This window comes from Bemisia tabaci, chromosome 9 (genome assembly GCF_918797505.1).
Source record: "Bemisia tabaci chromosome 9, PGI_BMITA_v3".
NCBI lineage: Eukaryota > Metazoa > Arthropoda > Insecta > Hemiptera > Aleyrodidae > Bemisia > Bemisia tabaci.
Window position 1 is genome coordinate 24,073,019 of NC_092801.1, and position 21,576 is coordinate 24,094,594.

Below are 21,576 nucleotides of genomic sequence, written 5' to 3' on the forward strand. Positions count from 1 at the left end.
CACCCATCCTGACGTAAGCCTTTGGATCCATGACGATATGCGTGCATGACAGAGCTCAGATCACAATGGATGTTCTTCTTTTTGATTTTAATGCTTCTAAATCATATTTTGCTCAGTGGCCCATTGACCCATTTTCGCTCATGATACCACGTGTTGACATTGTTGTAGAGACTGTAGGCTCCGCCCTGTATCACCAGATTTTTGGTGTGAAACACCAAGCACCCTGATTAAGATTCCTCAAACGGAACGATTAAAAAGCGAAAAGACGGATGATTTACACGACGAAAAAATCCCGATCGTACCCACGTGGGTGGCGCCTTGTAGCGCGGCGACCGGCGCCAATTAATTTCTCCCTCCTCCGAGACACTCCCGCCTGATATTTCCCTCGGAATAATGCTGCCGTGCTAAGGAAAAACGCCGTATGAACCTTTAGGCGTTGCCAAATTTCCTTCGATAAAACACGAATTCCCTGGTAAACTTATGCATATTTTCCTTCCAATTTTTCAGAGAATATTCTTTGTATTTTAATCTAAAGTCCCTGAAACTTTCAAGGAAAAATATCCATTACATTCCTCAAAAATAAACATTTTATGGGAGAAAATTTGGCAACTCTCGAATGTTCATACGGCGTTCTTCCTTAGCACGGCAGGAATGGTGGTGATAAGCGACGAAGCCGCGGCTCTTGGCCCAGTTTCCTGATAGCGGCGCCTTGTAAAACAACGACCCGACACCTCGGCAAAAACCGCGAATCTCCATAAGATCTATCAAGGAGATAGGCGGTTTTTGTTCGAGCCGCGACCATGCATCGAAAACAGCGTATCTGCATTGAATTATCATAGGAGATACGGGGTTTTTACGTAGCGTATGGTCGAACCAAGCCTCGGTCGATCACAAAAGCCATTCTCTCCGCGGCCGCGCCAAACGAGCCAACAATTGTGAATCGAAAGCTCCGTGCTTTATCCGGGGCCTAATTACCCGCGCAAATGGGGCCAGGTTGCCGGATGAGTCCGGTAAATGTACCCGATTACCGGGAAAATCGAGGTTTTCCCGTCTGATTTGGCAATTTCAAGTGGGCTTAAAGACCCCGCCGAACCCGTACGGCCGTGAAGGGCCTATTAATCGCAGCTGTTCCGATTGGGGCCGCTATCGCTTTACGGCCGGCGACCGGTGGCCGCCACGCGGTTTTTATGTTGAGCAACTTTCGGGTACCCCGGCTTGGAGAGCCAGATTGGATTTCGATTGGCAGGGAATAAATACAGAGAGCTTGATGTCCGAGGCAGTGGCATGGCGTGCCTTGCGATATATCGATTGATATTCCACGTAAACCTACGGTAAAGGATCGATAAACAGGGTGTTTCGCTTAGCATCTAATCGATTATTTACCACAGCTGCAAATGAGGAAATATCGATAACGATCATCACATCTCGTCCTTGATCGTCAGGCGACTGGATCCGTTTGAACATGCGAAGATTGCCTCTACTCCGACAAAATACTTAATTTTGAGAAAAGTTTCGACACTTTTTCCTTGTAATGCTCAAATGCACCAGATCAAAGTGCAAATTAAATTGTCTGAAAAAATCACAAGTTTTCCTGAAAATTTGTGTTTTATCGGAAGAAATTTGACAAAATGCAACGACTTTATAACGTTTTTTTTTGGGCACGGTATCACTGAAAAAAAAATCGGTAATGTGTGTGAACCGAACGCTCGGTGTTCCATATCATCCCAAATATTCGGTTTGTCAAACTGAACTTTGGGTTTGTGTAACCAAACGTTCGGCATGTAAGACCAAACTTTATACGTCAGTTCACTTTACCGCTCAAGTTGGGTTTGACAAACCGAAAATTCAGTTGGACGAACCGAATTAGTTGCGATGATATGGAACACCGAACTTTGGTACATACGACAGCATTTTTTTTTCAGTGATAGAATATTCTCGTCTCCGATGCGACGTTTTGAGATCTCGCTAGCAAAGATGCACATTGCACTCATGGCAACGTATGCAAATGTGTGCATCACCTATCGGTTGGGGCAACCTCGAAGACACGAACACGTCAGTTAAATGAGAGTTGCGAAAGCTCTCCGGTGTGCACGGCTCCCTGCGATGAGCGATGCACGACTTGGCATGCGGTGCCTTTAGAGCGCCGTACGATGGGCGTAGATAACTAGGGCAAAAGTTCTGCTCGCTAATTTTACGGCCTTGAGAGCGGAGAAAAGTCACAGTGGATACATGAGCGCGCTAAAAAGCAAACTGGCTCCTGTGACTGTGAGTGCAGCATCCTTTTCCAACCTAAACACTGAAAAAAAGCTGTGACATCTCAGAAAAAACGGTAACTACATAGAGTCGCATAACTCTTCCGCGAAAACGCAATTTGATTAAGAGAATACTCTTGAATACAATCAGATTTACGCTTGAATCAAAGTTGTAAAATCACGCTCAATTAGAGCTGATTCTTGATTCTAAGCAAAAATCCGATTGAATCAGAGTATTTTTCTTGTCGATGTTTTTAGAGTTGCAACTCTAGATCCGAATGTGTTATTGTCCGTGAGTGATGCTGTTGTACTTCTGTTTAACAGTTGCAATCGAAAGATTACTCTGTACGCATTAACATTTAGGCAATACAGAGATGTAAAACTAACTGCTGTAGGCAGTTAATTCAGCGTTTTGTGAGTTGGCGTACTCTTTTCTACATCCAGAATGTTAAATCAGCACCACTTTTTTTCGGTGAAGAAGCTACACAAACCGCCCTTTTCCTCACGAAAAAAACGTAACTCGTGGGTGTACACTCTAATGTGTTCAACACGCTTTTATCAATTTTCAGCAACATTTCCCGGTCATTTTCTAAGTCCCTGAACGAGAGGACGAAGAAGGAGAACACATGATGTGAGCCTGTTCTTGATAGAAATAATGAAAAAATCACAGTGCTGGCAAGAAGGAGCAAGGCTAAGGAAAACAAGGAAAAGAAAATAATTTAGAGTTAAAAAGGTGATGCAGGGATGCCACACGACCTTCAAACCCGAGATATTACTTTTTTCCGGATCCTGCATGTACCCTAAATTAATACCTTGTCCCGATCTGGCGTTCTGTAAACGAGAGAGCATCAATTTAACGTGCCTTACGTAAACAAATCCGTGAGTAGCAGGTAAGAAAAAAAGCAATCAACTCCGAAGCTGGTGCATCCTAGCGGGGGATGTTTACGATTCCCCGAGGGGTTGAGGATCGAGGGATGGGGGTGGTTTTTTTTCGCCAGGTGCTCGGCCAGGTAGGCCGTGTGAAACCGATTCCAGGAAAAAAGAAGACGCACTGACCTCCTTTGTCCGGGACTTAGAGGCTCACCTTATTTTTTCAGGTGTTTCTCCCTTATTTCCCTTAATTTCTCCGCTTTTTGTCCCCCTCTTCGACGCGGCAACAGCCTCCAGCGTTGCCATTCTTGCGAATATCACCTACAACTTCCCTTAAGAGACAGCGTGATTTTACGAGAGATTCAGCAACACCAGGCTTCGATTTTGCCGTTTGGTTTGTTAAAATACAAGTTCCCCGGTGAGATACTATGGAAAAGGCGGATTTTTACGATAAATTTAGCAACGTGGGGCTTGTTGAATGCAGTTTGGCGCGTACGAATGGGCGTATTGTGTAGTGCAGTCGTGGTTTTCCCCCGAACGTGAGAATCGGCGCTCGAAGGGACTTTTTACCTTTCAAAGTACCGGGAACATCGTCCAGTGACAAATATTATGACCGTGTCAAACGCGCTGTGTGCTTTTCGACCGCCGTGACTTATCGCTCAGCGTGGTGGAAAGTGATGACGTCATCTCAAAAAACAGAGATTCGAATCTTACTACGGAACGGTTCTGGCTGGTGCGGCAAGTCACAAGGCTGTTCGCATGCAACTATTCGTGCTCTACGGTTGTCCGTGTTGCATGCGCATAAATTGAAGGCACTTCACTTGTCTGGGCTACTTTGTAAATTTTACAAACCGAAAGCTGTAAGGTATACTGCCGTGCTATGGAAAAACGCCATATGAGCCCTCAGGCGTTGCCAAATCTCCTTTGACAAAAGACAAATGTTCAGGGATTCTTGAGTACGTTTCTCTCCCAATTTTTCAACAAAAAATTATTAGCAATTTAATCTACAGAATCGGAAATATTCAAAGGGAAATATTCATAAATTTTCTCAAAAACGAATGTTTCATAGGCGGAAATTTGCAACACACGGACGTTCATACGGCGTTTTTCCATATCACGGCAGTTTAGGAGAAATTTGGCAACGAGACTCGGTCCGAGAAGCTCGTGACTCAGTCCCATAAACTCGCCTTTTCTGTCTTATCTGCAGTTAGGGAGATCTTTAAGGCGAGCAGGCGGATAGAAAACTCGGAAGCAAGCTAGGAAACAATTGACGAATGGTCGTGAAAATGTTTCCAGCCAGGCTCAACGATGGTTTTTATGGGCATCGTGAGAGAGGGCCCGTAGTAAACCGCCATCGAAGAAACGAACAGAGGGGCGTCACAACTATGTTTTCTTATTAAATAGACTGTTTAGGACACCTTACACCAGTGTAAGGACTCCGTGTTTGGACACCTTAATTTCGACAGGTACGCTTGAAATGCATGATGCAATGATGGAATCGCATTTATTTTCGTACCGAACTGAGTAAGAGGCCTTCAGGGGGTTTATTTTAAAGAAAAAAGCTAAGGAAAGAAAACATTGATATCTCTAATCCTCGGTGAAAATAACCAACATAGAAAAAACTGGAAAGAGTGAGGAAAAAGTTACTGCAATAACGCCACTTTCTCTTCTTAGAGTTTTAAACCGAATTCCTAAGTATTATCGAGGAAAGTAAAGCACTACCAAGCCAGGTATATCACTGATATCAAAAAAGGAAGCCAAAGGATCTTGTTTGGTCTAAATCCTATTTGCATCGAAAGAGTGACGAATCAAGCTAATCAAGCAATTTGCATTCAATTCGATCCGCAAGTGTGGATTCTAAGCCCCCCAGAAATGCTCAAAGAACAGGGGGCAGTCAAAAAGCTCAGTATGGTTCTGAGGTTTAAGAGAGAGTTTAGCCTGGAGGAAGGCAGCCTCCTGCTACTGAAAAGGACCTAAGTATCCGGCACATTGTAACAACATGTAGCCTGCTGTGCTTCTGGCTTTTGTGTTATCATCGGAATTGGGAACTAGACAAGACGAGAATACTTATTGGGAAAGTTTCAACTGATTAATTTAAATTGATTCAGCCCGAATAGGTCTACCTGTATTTCTCAGTGTCAATTTTTACCCGACAAAAAACTCAACGACATAACGTCTGAACAATTTCTGTGAATTTTCTGAGGATGTGAAAGAGTATATTTACAAAGCATATTTAATACAAATAAAATAAATAATATTGGGTTCGAGAAAACTTTAATTTGCACTTAGCATAAGCTCTGTGTAATTTCGGCAGTAATGAGAAACATCAAACCCTTCGGTTATACTTAACGGCGCAGGAAAAATATTACATTAGGAAGCAGAAACAGGGACTGGATAATTTGTTGCATGACTGTGGATTACGCATTCGGTTTTGAGTCTGACTCAGAATCTGCAGATTAACGCGGTCGCGAAACTGTACCAGGAAATCCGCAAGCTTTTTATGGTGAGGGCGCGGGCACATGAATGATCATCATTGTTTTTAGCTAACTTTCGAAGTTTGAGGCTCCACTACAACGTGGACTTTCCCTGGTTTGCGAGCAAGCCCTCCAGATATGATGGCATTGTTACGCTCAAAACGGAACTACATATTACCAGTGTTGTGAAATTGCCCCAAAATTGATCATGATTTACACTGAAGATCAATAGAACGACAAAAAAGTTGGTCTTTATCCGACGAAACTTGCGTAAATCCGAAAGGACCCGAAAAACCACGTTACTCAATCGCGAGTTTAAATCATGTCCACATACTTTTCAAAACTTGAAAGAAAATATTTTTGAATGAGTAAAAAACAAGGAAAAATTGAGCAAACAGACGCATCGAATTTGGAATGTTGGTAAAATACACACGGTAAACCTCATGGGCTGACTTATTCCCCAGCAGGTCCTAAATATTATCGCAGTGCAATGAAAAAGCCGAGCAGAGTTGGGTTTGGTTAGGTTAAGCAACTAAACTAACTTTGCGGTAATGCGTGCGGTATCATGGAAGAGTGAAGGCGTTATTAGTGAGCAGTCTTTTTAATTTTATCAAAAATTCCATTTTATACCATTTAAAAAAAACTGGAGGCAAACAGATTAGCTGAAAAGTGATAATTTTTCTTCTCTGTCATGAAACACTCTTCTTTATCAGGCAAATCTGTTACTTACTGACTTTCCACAGAAATATTTACATACAAAAACATATAAAGGAGCTATTCGATAATTTGGACGTATTTCTGCCAAACGGAACTATGTGCATTATGACAGAAGCCCTGTTATGCATATATTCTTATGGGTGTTAGAGCTCATGTCTCAATGCACATAGTTCCGTTTGGCAGCAATACGTCCATTTTCCCGGAATTTCCTCTATAAAATCTGATTTTCGATGGCTTTTCAATTTTCGATTTGCTTGGCAACCACCGCATGTTTTTGACCCGCGCTGATGTGGTTGAGGATGCGTGCGTAGTTTGAAAAGGAGAAGAAAGCAAGACAACGTGCGAGCAACGCGCACACTGCTGCCAGATATCATAATCAAAATACATACAGCATTAAGGATTCTTAGTTTTTAAAATAAATGCACCGTCTGGCATCACCGCCACGCGCGGGACAAAGACGCACGCGCGAGGGTAAAAGCGTGATGAATCGGGATCGTGATGATAGGTGATGCCCTGATGACGTACGCACCGGATAGGTGCTAAGCAAGAACGCCGTGTAAGCATTCAAGAGTTCATATTTTTAGGAATTTATTATAACTTTCTTGTAAATATTTTTTAATATTTATTTAAATTATGTTTAAATTTTAATAATATTCCTGGAAAGAAAGTATCATCTAAAAATAGGAATTTTCAATGATGCATACTGCTGTGCTAAGGAAGAACGCTGTATGAGCCTTTAGACGTTGTCATATTTCCTTCAATTGAAGAAGAATTTCCTGGGTAATTCTGACGATTTTTCCTTAAAATTTCGGGATCGCATTTTAATATAAAACATCTAAAAATTTCAAGGAAAAATACGCTGAAAAGAAAGAATCTTAAAGCCGCCAAGAAGTATTTTTTCTTAAATCAAGAATTTTGCTGCTTAATATAAACTGCTTTTTTGCTTAAACCAAGCCTTATTTGCCTTGCATCAAGAAAAATTCAGCTTAAATCAAGTTGAAAAAAATTCTTGGCGGCAAATTCAAGAATCTTCATGCTTGAGCCAAGCACCTTTTTTTCAGTGTATGCACAGAATTTCTTAAAAATACATGCTTTATCAGAGGAAATTGGGCAACTTTCGAATGTCCATACGGCGTTCTTTCTTAGCACGGTAATATACCTCACCAAATTCTCGATGTTTACTTTTTGCCAGGTCAGCGTGGGCAGTCGCCTCGTCGGGTCTAGCGATGAATATTAATTAATTAGTCAAAGCAGCAGTGGGTAAATTAGTGACTGCAGACGAGACTGATTAGGAGGAACTAATTTTGATTGATTTCGGTCTTTACGTTTCACGGCAATTAGCCGCCGAGAGACAGTTATTAACAATGGATATTTCAATAACAAATGAGCAGAACTGAACGGTAGTGCAGGAAATATTAGTGAGTAAACTGCACATGAATAACGGGACGGCTAGGATTTATGTACCAATCCTAACTTGCTTCAAACGAGAAAATTTCGGCGAAATTCAAAGAACGCGAGCTCCATTAACGCTTCAGAATTCCTATTCCTACTTCATCATTTTAGGTACAGAAAAACCGACTGTATCGCTTGTAATATTCGCACAATAATGTTGAAATACAAGGAGAATACCACGTTACCACGTGAATAAAAACAAAAATAGGTTCACAGACATTTGAATATCGATGATAAATTAAAATTATATAAGAGGCATAAAACACCGCAAAGCTTTAGTGTAAAAGAATTAAAAAGCTCATTTCTAGGAAATTAAAATTGCACCATTGAAAATTTTTGAATAATCGTTGCAGCTACTTAATATAGCAAGCGATAAGATTCGTTTTTGCCAATGAAACCCGATGATAGACACATGCACATTCTCATTTTAACACTAGTTGTATTGCACCACACAAATATTGAAAGACGTCAAATAAATAGTAAATGAAGGCGATAATGGCGATGATAATTTGCCGAAAAAAGAAGTAAATTTGAGTGATTACTATATTATTTCCATACCCCTCCCCCTTACCCCCAAAAAAGTTACGATGGCGACTAAAAGTATAATAAATTCAGCCTTCATAACTTAGCGATTTTTTAACGCTTTACCATTTTTAATACAAAAACGTAAAAGCTCAGTTTCTTCAAAAATAAACAAGAGAGAATATAAAAACGAACGGGAAGGTAAATGATAAGTTTCGAACATAATTTGAAGCTAAACCGAGACGAAAAAAGAGACATTTAATTAGGATTTAAATCGGTATACCTCCTGGGACTTGTGTGTCAATGCATTATTATACGTGGCTCACTGGCTCATACGGTTTCGCGGACAATTCTTGAAAATTCGATAAGCGCAAAGTGCGCATTTGAATGTCAAAAATTAAAATACGCAGGAAACTTATAGGTACTATTTCGGGTGAAAAAAGCATTGGAAAGGTTGACGATTAGTTGTAATAAGTACAATCTTCTCCGATCTTTACAAACATGCCTTCCTTGCGGTCAAATAAATCGCTTTATAGTAAGAAATTTAAAAAAAAAATCAAAACGAAGGATAAATTCACAAGGTAAACTTCAAAAAGTCATCACAATTTGAGTATATCCGAGAGACTTAAACGCGCGGGTAGGTAAATAGTCGACAACAACCAAATTCGCTACGAGAGACAATTCCTCACAAATGTAAACAACCGTTCAACGACCTGACAGCTCCCCAAAACAACGAAAAAACCAACCCCAAAAACCCCACTTTCGAAAGCGGGGGCGCATTACAGATCCCTCGCAGGGCTCCCCGACAGGGCCCGGGCGCTAACGATCAAACATTCGAATCGGGCGCCCTGGCGACAAAAAATGGCGGCATCCTACCTTGGTGATCTGGAACAGCGCTTTCTTCCTGTACCCCGTAGTCCTGCCGCCGATCGGTTTATCCTTCATAATTGCACAGAAAAACGACACACACTCACTTCGCCGGGAAACACATTTTCGCACCTGACGCGGCACCGGGAAAGCGCAAAAACAACACAAACACCAACGAATACACGGAGCGAACGCACGGCGGTCCGACGCGGGTCACGGCTCACTCTAACCTGAGTACGCCTTTGTTTACGCTGGGCGAGGGGCTCAGGTGAGAGCGCGGGCGGGGAGCGCCGCACACAGGATCAAATTAATAGGAGAGATCGGACAAAATTCGGAATATTTAAACGCTTATAACTCAGTTCATAACAAACTTTGAGGTTCTAGAAATGAACAAATTGGTTTCCTCGTGAAATTTTCTTCTTGAAAATTTTATCAATACAACTCTAAAGAGTGGTTACGTGATAACGGCTGGGGTCAGGTCGCCAATCAATTTTTATTTATTTTATTTTTTTTTTATTTTTTTTTCAGCTGAAAATGAGCTGGTAACAGCTCGAAACGTCCTGCCTTTTAGTGTTTTTAATGTTTTAGCCTTGTTTACCAATAGATTAATCCTCTCCTTCTTTATTAAAAATTTAAATCTCTATTAAAAACTAGGATAAGATACCCCATTATCAGATTAATTATAATTAAAGCAGTAAAAGAAAATCTTTAAACTTAAAAAAATTGGCGGTAGTTTAATCTAAATAGAGGAATCTGCTCTGTAATTGACAATCCACAATCTGTTCAATTTTTAAGTAGTTTCATTTCTATATCGCTGTCAAACATAAATTAAGAGGTAGTATTTAAGTTTTGCTCAACTCATAAAATCAAGTCAACGCATAATTTTTTAAAAAGTGAAGTGGATTACATTTTACATTTAAATTAAGTTAGTGGGTAACTCAATTAGGAGAGTATTAAAAAAGAATTTAGAGAACCCGCTTGGTATTTTGGTGACAAAATTAGCACCAGAAGCAGTTTAGAAGCAAAGTGCATATTTTCATAGAGGCAAAGTGTATATTTTCGTAGAAGCAAAGTGTATATTTTCATGGAAGCAAAAAGTATATTTTCATAGAAGCAAAGTGTATATTTTCATTATGAAAGCTCACTTGTAACTAATAAAAAAAAAAAAAATAAAAAAAAGGAAGAAGTAGTTTTCGTCAAAAATGTCATGTCCGACCTCTCGGATTGACTTGCTCCTCTGTGCGGAGCTCCGCGGAGGTAGTGGTGGTGAGTGGGGGTGCGGGGCGGGGCGGAGGGGGGCAGGTAAGCGTACAGGTGTGTCGCGGGGTAAACTTGAAATCGTGGTGCGGTGGAGCTGGGTCGAGGGGTGAGTCCTAGTCCACTCATCCCACCTGTGCTCGGCTTGGCGTCTTCCGATCGGCGATCCTCGGCGCGGGCCGTCGCCCGTGAAAGTCAAGCTCGTGTCGCTCCTCTTGCAGATGCAGGTGATCGGGTTCGCTTGGCTAATCCTCGCCGGCCGGCCCTCCAGTCCTCCACGCGGCCACGCTGTTCTCCCTGCGTCGGTGGTTTTCGGCGGGGGTTCGCTGTTTTGAGAGGGTCGTTTTGCGAGGTTTGGCGGCGGCAATGCTTCGTACAGTTAGAAATCCCCGTGTTTGCGGTTACTTTTATTGGGTCAGGCAAACCGATTTCAGGGTTGTCACTAGAAAATGAACTTCCCTGACACGTTAAGGTGAAATCCCCTCACAATTGAGATGTTGCATGTGTGAGGAATTTGCGATTTGACTATTGATTCTTATGTAAACATTTGCGAGAAACACGATGGTGCTACTGGTTTTCTCTGAAATCAACTCCCAAGCTCAAAAAAAGCTCTCAAGTTGAGGCCAAAATGGAGGGGATATCTCACGCTATCCTGAGAGTCCACCTCTACATCAAGACAAACTCTCCATGCAAAGATAGGAAGCAAATATATTAGCAGGGTTGCCGTGTTTTCAGTTTTGGAGTCCCCAAATAAAGTGGCAGCCCTGTCAATGTATTTGCTCCCTATCTTTGCATGGAGAGTTTGTCTTGATGTAGAGGTGGACTTTCAGGATAGCGTGGGATATCCCCTCCATTTTGGCCTCAACTTGAGAGCTCTTTTTGAGCTTGGGAGTTAACTTCAGAGACAACCAGTGGCACCGTCGTTTTTCTCGCGAACTTTTACAGAAATAGCAGTAGTCAAATCGCAAATTCCTTACACATACAACATCTCCATTGAGGTAGTGACAGGAGGTTAAGAAGACATAATTGAAAATAGTTCTCGGGCAAAATTTGTTATTCGAACCTGAGACCCATTCTAGAAAGCAAAAAAAAGGTGATTTAACAAATTTTACCTGACATTTTTGTCACTTTCCCTGACTTTTTAAAATTCCCTGACATTTTCCGTGTTTCCCGGTATTCCCTGACTGGGGCATTCCTGCGATTTGGTTGCTCAACATAATTTTTGGTTGAATCGACCAAAGACGTAAGTTATACTCTGAGACATCTCAGGATGAAGAAAGTGTCTCGCTGAACTAATGTACTCTCGTTCCTCATGTCGCAACTAAGATGTTGCGAACTTGCGACTTGCGAATGGCTGGCCGCTGGCGCATTGGACTGTGAATTACGAGCTTCAGGTTCGAACCCGGCAGTTTGCGCCTGATTTTTAAGAAGGTTGCAATTTTTCAATCCAAAGATTTGGTCCATAAGACCCAAAGAAAAACTGACCGTTAACCGTTCGTACAAATTATGTATTTGGTGCGTTTGTCAATTTGCATTTTGCGGTGAGGTTAAGTAGTGTGTAAGAATTGTCTACGTCGTTTATTTCTCAAACCGTAGATCAGGGAAAAATTACGCAAGAATTCACTTTTAATGACGCTTGAAAAAAGCAACATTTACTGCAAAGTAATGTAGAAAGGGTATTGAAAATGGGAAAATTCTGTTGGAATAAGGATTGGCTGACAGCTGACAGCTCGCAAGGACGAAATTGCTAGTGATCAGTCGCACATTTTAAAGGGGTCAATTAAACGACACCGCTGTAAACACACTCCGGTGAAGAAGCAGTTGATGATTCTGTAGCCAAAAGGTTACTAATTTTTAGCCCTCAAACGCTTCAACTGCTTTGCACTAAAGTTATTTCATAGAAGGATTTAAGAACCTCGGCAAATTGATACCACTAGAGAATGGTTAACATACACGCTTGCTCAAGCTTTTCTACGAAACAGCCTCCAGAGTCTCACTAAAGAGTATTTAAGCTGGATAGTACTTCGCACTTAAATGGTTAGGCAGCATTATGTCACAGAATGATAAAGAGCATCTGAGGTTGCATAGACGGTCGTTGTCATTTTGCACAGATTTTCAGCATTTTTCTGCGCGAAGCAATGTACGAAGAAAACGTCTGAACATAAAAACGACAACATGGGCAGACAGGCCGGTAAATCACATTTTCCGCTTAAAATCGCGTTGCCATTTGGAGCAAAGAGCAAGATCACGCGAACGCAGAAAAAAACGGTCCAGGTGAAGGAGTGACAACGCGAGGGTAATAATTATACACGAGCGATGCGATCTCCGTTCGGGCAGATTCGTCATCGGGATGAAGGAGATAAGGGGGCATTATTCTGGAGCCAAGAACGGTGCCTCATGCTAGGATATTTTCTCGCTGTTCCGTCTGCGAAATTCGGAGGATTCCGGCACATTTTGGCAATGCCCACGTCATGATGATAAAACGTTTTGTGGCCGTTTCGCGCTGCCGTCGTAAATTAAGTAATGCCTGCATGCAAAACGGCTGTAACCCAGTGGCATGGTGTGCTTTGCGATGTATCGATTAATCTTCCATTTAGAACGATTGAAAAGGATCGAAAAACGGGGCGTTTGCAACGGACACCTTGGTAATCGATATCGAATGATATGCCTTTTAAACCTACGAAAATGATCGATGCAGGATGGCCACAAAATGGTGAGGGAAAACCAGGAAATAATCTGATAATAAGCCATAATATTGATATTTCTCAGTTTTTAAAATTATGTATGACATTTTGAAACGTTGCAGTTGGGAAACAATGCGCACAACGATAGCCATAATACCTTTGAAGTTTGAAATATGCGACTAAGACATCCAAAGAACACAGATAGTCGCATATGATAAGCGTTGGCATTATGAAAGGCGAAACGCCTTCAATTTTGTGGATATGCAATATGGACATCCATAGAGCTCGAATAGTTGCATCCAGGAGTTGGCTCCTAAAAACTCCACGTACAATTACAGTATTATTAATTTGCTTTGGGAATAGCTGTTTCACTTCTAAGAAAATCTGTTTATTTTTCACTTGGAATCAACGGTGACCTAAAACATTGCATTTTAAGGAAGGGTTGTCTCTAAATTTCCTCATTCAAACACGAACATTCTTCACCAATCGCTCATTTTCTTCCGCAGGCTCTTGCTCAATGCTCATAAGGTCTGAATAAACTATGACAGGAAGGAACCAAGCCATTTTTTCAACAAAAATGAATTATGAGTGATTTTAAGCTGACAAAATGCATTGCATTGCATTCTCCTACCCAAGATCAAAATCTACGAATAATTCAGAGTGCTAAAAAAATGAACTCAAAGTACGTTTTTCGCACCGAATGGTACGGCAAGTGAAAATTTAAAGGATATTTGCCCTCTTTATAAAACTCCTTTTAAATAAATTATTTTCGTTAAGGTCGTCTCGAAATCATCTCTCCCTCCAAATTTCCTAAAAGCTCCAGTCCACTATACATATGCACTGATCGCACCGCGCGCCAGCGACAACGATACGGTAGACCTCCAGTTCAGCATTACCGTACCCAGATCACGACTAGGTGCAGCAATCGCTACATATCACTGGAAAAAAAAAATAAATAAAAAAAAAAGAAAAATTAAATAAAACATATTGGATCTAGAGTCCAGACTCTTAAAAACATCGACAAGAAAAAATACTCTTGATTCAATCGGATTTTTGCTTGGATCAAGAACCAAGCCTCTTAATTTGAGCGGATTCCCTTTTGATTTAAGCTTAAATCTACTTGAATCAAGAGTCCTTTTTCTTGTCAATGTTTTCAAGAGTCTGGACTCTAGATCCAATTTGTTTTTTTTTTTTCTAGTATGATATACAATTGTCCAAAATCTGTATCGAAACGTTTCCAAAAACCAGTTGAGATACCCTCCATCAGCTAGCTTCCTTTCCCTCCAAAAACCACACTGATCGAAGCGCTCTCGAGCGCCAGCAACACGGATACGGTAGACTCCCAACTCGAAATTACCGTACCCAGGACACGAACACCGTACGCCGAGAAACCGCCGCTCTCCGCTGCAACGTCGGGGGGCGGGGGGGGGGGGGGGGCGAGGGGGCCGGGGCCCTCGACCCGAGAACCCGTCCAGCCGGGGGCCATCCTCGCGTACTATCACAGCGTTGTCAGATCGCGCCGAACAGCACCCGATTATCCGCCCCAAAACCGATACTGACCCGTAGATCCAGCAACGTCGTACTATGAGTTTACTAGCATCACGTGACCGAGCCAAGACGCGGGCTCCAATCTTACCTGGGCCCCCTCCGCAGGTGAGGGGCCCACCCGGGGGGAGGGGGAAGGGGGTCGAGGCTCCTCCGAGGGAGGGGGAACGGACTCGGTCGAAAAGAGCGCATCTTAATGGGGGTTTCTACTGGAGTTGGGTTCTTTTTCCCCGGTTGATGGCTCGAGGATTCAGGCTCACGTTGACAAGAAACTGGAGAGCTGCGTTGCTCGGACCCTCTGGTTCCCCGGGACTTTGAATATTTTATTAGCTGGTGTGCGTGACTCTTTCCCCCGATTTCGTGTGGAAGTCTGGGGTCCCGATTCGTGTGTCTTCTCCTGTTTTTACTGTCTATCCTTCGATGTTTGTTTTCAGGGTTCGTGCCTTCCAGATTTTGTGCTTGGCGTTTTCGTTGCTTTTTTCATGCAGAGGGCACTTTCCTGCTTTGTAACGAGACCTGAGCAACCTCAGAAATTGAAAGAAGGAAAGAGAGAACCTCGCAATTACGCACTCTGATCGCTCTAATTACTCTCGTATTTCTATTTTTTTAAAGGAGATACGGGAAATGTAAACCTATGTCGTATCGTTCTAATAGTTTTCGTAGGTTGGTTTTCCATAGTTTGGTTGCTCTCTTCTGCTCTTTAACGAAACCTGAACAAACTCAGGAATTGAAAGAAGGAGAGAAAAAAACCTCGCAATAAACGGACTCTGATCGCTCTGACTACTCTATCGTTTTCGTACTTTTTTAAAGAAAATATGGGAAATAAAAATCTTAGTCGTTTCGTTCTCATAGATTTTTCCGTAGTTTGGTTTTGGTCTGCGGTAACAAAAAATTAGGAGGTAGCTGAGTGATTTTTACAAGGAAAAAAGGAGTAAAACTAGACTCACTTTTTTAAGCTGAAAAGTAGTAGTTGGTATTTTTTCAGTAATACTAGACTGGATAATAGCATCTGCAAACGAATCTGGGTCACTGCTTACTCCCAAAAATGCCACGCTCAGCCAAAACCATGGCAATTTGAGTTTGCCGCTCAAAAAAACGCAGTTTCACGAGGAATCTATGTAAAATTCTTTTTTACCATGTTCGAATCATGGAATTCTGAAATTGTGATGCGGTTTACTTTTTCTATTAACAAGAAATGAACTGTACCATCGCGATTTATTTTCCAAGACTCCAGGAGGAGTTTCCTGCCGAAATCCCAAAAACGGATTTTTCGATCCAACTTGAGACGAATTCCTGTACTAAAATTTTTTATCCATGCACACACTTAGGTCTCATTTTAATCATTTAAATTGTCAAAATGAGGAAAAAAATCCACCAAACTGACTCCATTAAGTGAGGAGTAAGACCTTCACTACCTGCCTGTGTAGTGTGCGTAGATCCTCCTCCTCACTCCAAATCATATAAATACACTGTCGTACAAAAAAAAAAAAAAAAAAAAAAAAAAAAAAAAAAGCCGTATGAACATTCACAAGTTGCCAAATTTCCTTCGATGCAATTCTTATCTTTGAGAAAAGTTATGAATAATTTTCCTTGAAATTTCCAGGAGCTTGGCGTGAAATTGCGAACAAAATTGTCTGAAAAATCGGAAGGAAAGAATTTATCGGTTTACCAGGAAAGTCGGATTTATCAAAGGAAATTTGGCAACGCCTAAAGATTCATACGGCGTTGTCAAATTTCCTTTGATAAAACACGAATTTCCTGGTCAACTTATGACTATTTTCCTTCGAATTTTTTAAATAATTTTATACGTCATTTCACCTACAGTTCCTGAAAACTTCAAGGAAAAACATTCACAACTTTCCTCAAAAATAAACATTTTATTGAAGGAAATTTGGCAACTCTCGAATGTTCATACGGCGTTCTTCCTTAGCACGGCAGAGTATGTAAGAGGGTTCAATATGAGTAGGTAAGATTCAAGTCAGAAAACTAACAAGGTGTGGATGATGCATCACCTCGGGGCACTACAGGAGAATCTTTGGTATTGCACATCCATCGAGCATCGAACACTAGGACGTATTTATGCTAAAAAGAACTAAGTGCAAAGGTTTCGCGTGGAACATAGTTCCTTTTAGCATAAATACGTCCATTTGATCGTGAGCAATTTCTCGCCGACGAGGGAAGCGAAGGTTAAGCACATTCCTTCCCTATAAGTGATTGTTAAATGGGCGCTATTACCTTCGATTACATAACACTTTCCTCGCAACAATTGCATGGTATCGTGTGTGATGCACTTTTTATAACCGCAAAAACGAGATGTGAGAGGTTAGGTGCATGGCAGGGAGAGTTCTCACCTGAAAATGCACCGAGCACTCTCCTGTTGGAGCAGAGAAACTGACATAATGGGCATGTACATAATTCTGATAATTTGGGGAAAATGGGAAAAGAAAATTTTACAATATATGTTACGACATTCGTTCAATTTAAGAGAGGCCAGAACGTTCCTTCGTTTGAGGAACGGCCAATTAGGTTTGTGTCGAGGGGGATCTAACTAAGTAATGTCATTTTACTCGTGCTCATCACGCGATAATGTCCGGGGGTATGGAATAGCTCTCAGTTCAGAGAGGGGCTTCGGGGGGCCTCCCCCGGAAAAGTCTTGAAATTTTAATTCAATTTGGACGCATTCTGAGGCTCCCGTAATGCAGATTTTTCATCAATTTCTGCGGAAAAATTACGTATCCTCTTTTACTTTCAGCCTACGATACCTTCAAATCGTTGCATTCAACACATCTGGAGAATTTCTGACATTTTAAATCTATTTCAACGCATTATGAAAGTTCGAACTTCCAATTTTCTCGCCTCTTTGTATCTGTCTTCCCTTTTCTTCATTTGGACGTTCTTCTATCAAACGGACCTAAGCGCCATAGGGTGAGGAAGGTAGAGGGGGGCTTGGATTGGCTTATTCCGTCCTATACTCGCGATGCTTTTCCATGGCGCTTAGGTCTGTTTGACAGAACGCGCTCTCCACGATTCTAAATTCCTCAAAAGGAACTCAAATTGGCGCTTAGTTCCGTTTGATAGAAATACGTCCATTTTTCCCCTCCTTTTTTTGCTTTGGGAGAGGGCTTGAGCCCCCGAGCCCTTCTCTGGCTACGTGCCTGTGCCTCTCTTGTGACCCTTACAAGACTCGTGAAAAAAAGCGTTCTCTGTGGAAGGTGGAAAGAGGAAGATTGACGTCGGTTTGGACTTCCGCGGGCGCACGAGTGCCCGGTGCCCGGTGCCGGACGTGAGTAGCGATTGCGTGGGTCGGCCGAAGCGTGGGGCGCCTGGCGGAGTCGCGGGGGACGCGAACCCGCGCTCGTCGCCCAGACGTGTGTGCTCGGATGCTCCTCACCAGACTATTACTGTATTAGCTCCACTAATCAACTATGTCCAACAACCATGATGCCAGCTTGTCATAATCGCTGTGGCAGGGCACAGGATTCAAAGAGAGGGCACCGACACGGGTCCGGAAAGAGGAGGGTCAGCGGAGAGTATCTATAAATGGAGAGTGCGGACTGTCGGTCATTTTGAGGTTAGGTCATGGAGCTTTTAGGGCCCAAAAGGACGGCCAACTTATGAGGTCAAATTATCCATAGTGATTAACTATTACAATTGTTACGAACTGTCGTTTGGATAGCACGTACTTGACTTAGTTTTTGCATAAATTCACTCATTTTGGCGGAAGAAAGCTCACTTATGAGGATTCTTAGCAATCTTGATTTGACATTGAATTTTGAAGAGTAGCAGTGACATTTTTTGTGTTGGGAGGTTGGCTGCCCTTGGGCAGCCAACCTCCCAACACTAAAAGTGTCACCGCCAAACTACAGATTCCAACATCAAACCAAAATGGTTAAGCATGTTCATATGTGAGCTTTCTTCCGCTAAAATGAGTGAATTTATGCAAAAACTACGTCAAGTACGTGCTATTCAAACGACAGCTCGTAACAATTGTAATAGTAAATCACTATGGATGATTTGACCTCATAAGTTGGCTGTCCTTTTGGGCCCTAAAAGCTCCATGACTTAACCTCAAAATGACCGACAGTCCGCACTCCATAGGCACTCCAGTGTTTCCTCAGGCGGGATCATCCAGAATTTCAGCGCCACGATGTGAAAACAGCGCGAAAGTATACAAGTTGCTCGTTTTGAAGAGTGGACGGCGGCGCGGAAAGGCGGAGGTGGCGATCAAACAAGAACACAGGACGCGGACCACGTGCTGACCAGTGACCCCGCGCGCCACGGCTTGGAGCCCGCTTGGGGTCGGGCGTGAGGACAAGAACAGGACAACAAGGATATCCTGCGACACAAGTGCTAATCACTCTATGCAAAGTTCGCTCGGGGTCGTTTTCGAGGGACTCGTCGCGTCGGAAAAAGAGAAAAACGCTGCGACGTCCTCGTGCAGTCAGGGGCCTTTCAAATATTACATAAGGCACTCAGGGGCAGAGTTCGGAAATCATCTTCGAGTTTTAGGAGCAGTGTTCGAAACTCACCTTTGAGTTTTAGGAGCCATGAGGCGCATCAAGCTCAATTTTTAGGGGCCATTAAAGATTTTTAGGGGCTAGATTGACTTTTTGCCTATATATCACGGCGCATTTAGTGAAAAATTAGACGCAAGATGTTTTAATCACAGAACTAGTAACTGTAACTTGGGGAAATTTTGAAAATTCACAAAAAAGAAAAATTAGGAATTTTCTTGAAAGGGAAGGGCAATTTTTAGGGGCCAAATTGGCGCAGAGCCATCATTTTCTGAGCGCCATGACCGATTTCTTAGGCGCATTTGGAGCGTTGGCGCCTTTGAGTTTCAAATAATGCTCAGGGAGGTGGGGGTTGAGTCACCGTTACGGTGCGTTAAAAGCGGGAGAGGGATTAAGATCAGCGTTACATAACAATTCCGAACCAGGAGGGAAAAAACTTTGAAAACAAACGTGCAAAAATTGGAAATTGCTCCCTTCCCGTATGAAAATGGAGGGGGGGGGGTGTCAGGCTAGCATTATATGATTCGAAAGGAGGGGGGGGGGGTGTCAGGCTGCGTTGCGGGTGCGTTACGAGGGGGAGGGTGGTCAAAGTTCCAACGACATGTATGATGAACTGCATCCATAAAAGTTTTATTTTGGTAATACATGTCGTTTCTTGTTACAGCGACATGTATGACGAACTGGAGAAAACATCAGAACTAAGTTTACCATCGATCAGTGAAAATCTCGATCATAATCCCTCGTCCCAATGAGCATTACGGTCCCGATAATTATATTCAGATAACGTTAACAGGTTAACTAGCCGATCGTTTAAACTAAATCCCATCGATGAGTATGCCGTCAAACAAAGGAGAAAACAGATCAAGTCGAGCATCTTAGTATCCATAAACGTTTTATTGTAGACTTCACCTTGAGTCTGGGCAAAGGATTGAATTACAACTAATCTCGAGGGTGGAGGGTTCAAGGCAGTAGTGGAACAATAAAACTCAGACGAACCGCTTTGTACCTCTCGTTGAAACTCTAGCATTGGGCATTTGAGTGGTCTTGTGCACAGTAATAGTATATTTTATGTAATTTTAGTTTAATATTTTATTTGGCATCCTAATTGAAAAAAGTAATCTGGATGAAATCCCTATAATCTCCAATGCGCATACTCATGAGTCCTCCCTAAAAAAAACTCGCATTTAAAAAGTATACATTCGCTGTATGAAAAAGCGATTAAAACTCTTTGCTGCAAGTTTCTCGAAATCTACATAACTTGACACTATTATTTCTAACAAGTCGCCTGAATATGTTTCTGTTATTTTTCGGTCATCTACATGTAAATACTCATTAAAGAAGGTAACTGTCCACAAATTTTCTTAATAAGATCTGGGGTTGCTACAGTAGTCTTGGGGAGTCTATAGCGTAACTCATTTTGTTTTCTTGACCCTGACGTTAACTACACATCCTAGAAATTCTTAATTATTGATATAAATTTGCTGCCATATTTTTTATTGGACGTATACTAAGCGCAAGATGAAGGGAACATACGAGTAGTAAAAGTTACTCAAGATTATTGTTATGGTAAGGTTCTAGTGACATAAAACGGAGTCATATTTATTTATTCATATAGCTAAGGGTCTTGGTTTCTGATAAAAAAATTATACCCCTCTATGTAAATGCACAAACAGAGTTAACTGTTAGGAAACGAAAATAGTGAGCTCTCACAAGTAGGTTGTCGTTTTTATTTGCGTTTGGTGCGGGCTTTTTTTTTTCCTCTCGTGTTTTTATTGACCCACCTATCGACTTGCGGAACACTATAAAAACGAGCGAGTCTATTGCCTCGGTAAAGTTCTCTAGACGGTATTGTCAGATTTGAACCGTCGATTTTATATATAATTTTCAGTCCGATAGGGGGGGGGGGGGGGGTGCTCGGGACTCTGGGGGACAGTCCAGTTCACACTCATGAGACTGAATTATTTATAAACTAAAAACTCAATTTCAATTGATTTTTCCAAAGAGCAACTTTGAAACTACGCTTTAAATTTCTCTTTTGGAATGTATCATAAGAATTAACCCTTAATTTTTCCTAAGGTGGGCAGGTTAGAAAAATTTGAAAAGTAAAAAAAATCGTTGTTAATTTGCGAAGATCGGAAATTTGTGTAAAATTCATGGTTTTGAATTTGTTACGGGATGAAAATAAGCTGTAAGGATAGAAAAAAAAGAGAGGTCTGCCGATAGTATATGCTATGCTATACATTTTATAACAGAGAGGGTTCTCTTTGACACACAAGAGGGATGTGACAGGAGGATTCTAGTATTTATTGCAAAAATCCTGGAGTGTGTTTTTTCGGTATATTCTGAGATTTTGTTAACATGTTTCAACGAGCGAAAACCAATGAAGGGCCTACACCGTAATTTAGATAAAGTCCAGATTTGG

The 21,576-nt window shown here is 41.8% G+C and overlaps 2 protein-coding genes across 4 annotated transcripts in view; both read right to left on the reverse strand.

The window, feature by feature from the left end:
- Positions 1 to 21,576, reverse strand: part of LOC109039235 (WD repeat-containing protein 55 homolog) — a 180,370-nt gene that overhangs the window by 113,980 nt on the left and 44,814 nt on the right. The window lies entirely within an intron of this gene.
- The window catches only part of ec (ubiquitin specific peptidase echinus), a 393,787-nt gene that overhangs the window by 82,546 nt on the left and 289,665 nt on the right, over positions 1 to 21,576 (reverse strand). Inside the window, exon 1 of one of the 3 annotated variants that reach the window (XM_019054637.2) lies at positions 9,164 to 9,380. The exons of the other annotated variants lie outside the window; for them this stretch is intronic. Coding sequence (XP_018910182.2) covers positions 9,164 to 9,232 — 69 coding nt within the window. The 5' untranslated portion in view covers positions 9,233 to 9,380. Of the gene's footprint in view, positions 1 to 9,163; positions 9,381 to 21,576 lie in introns of those variants that run through there. 3 annotated transcript variants of the gene reach the window in all.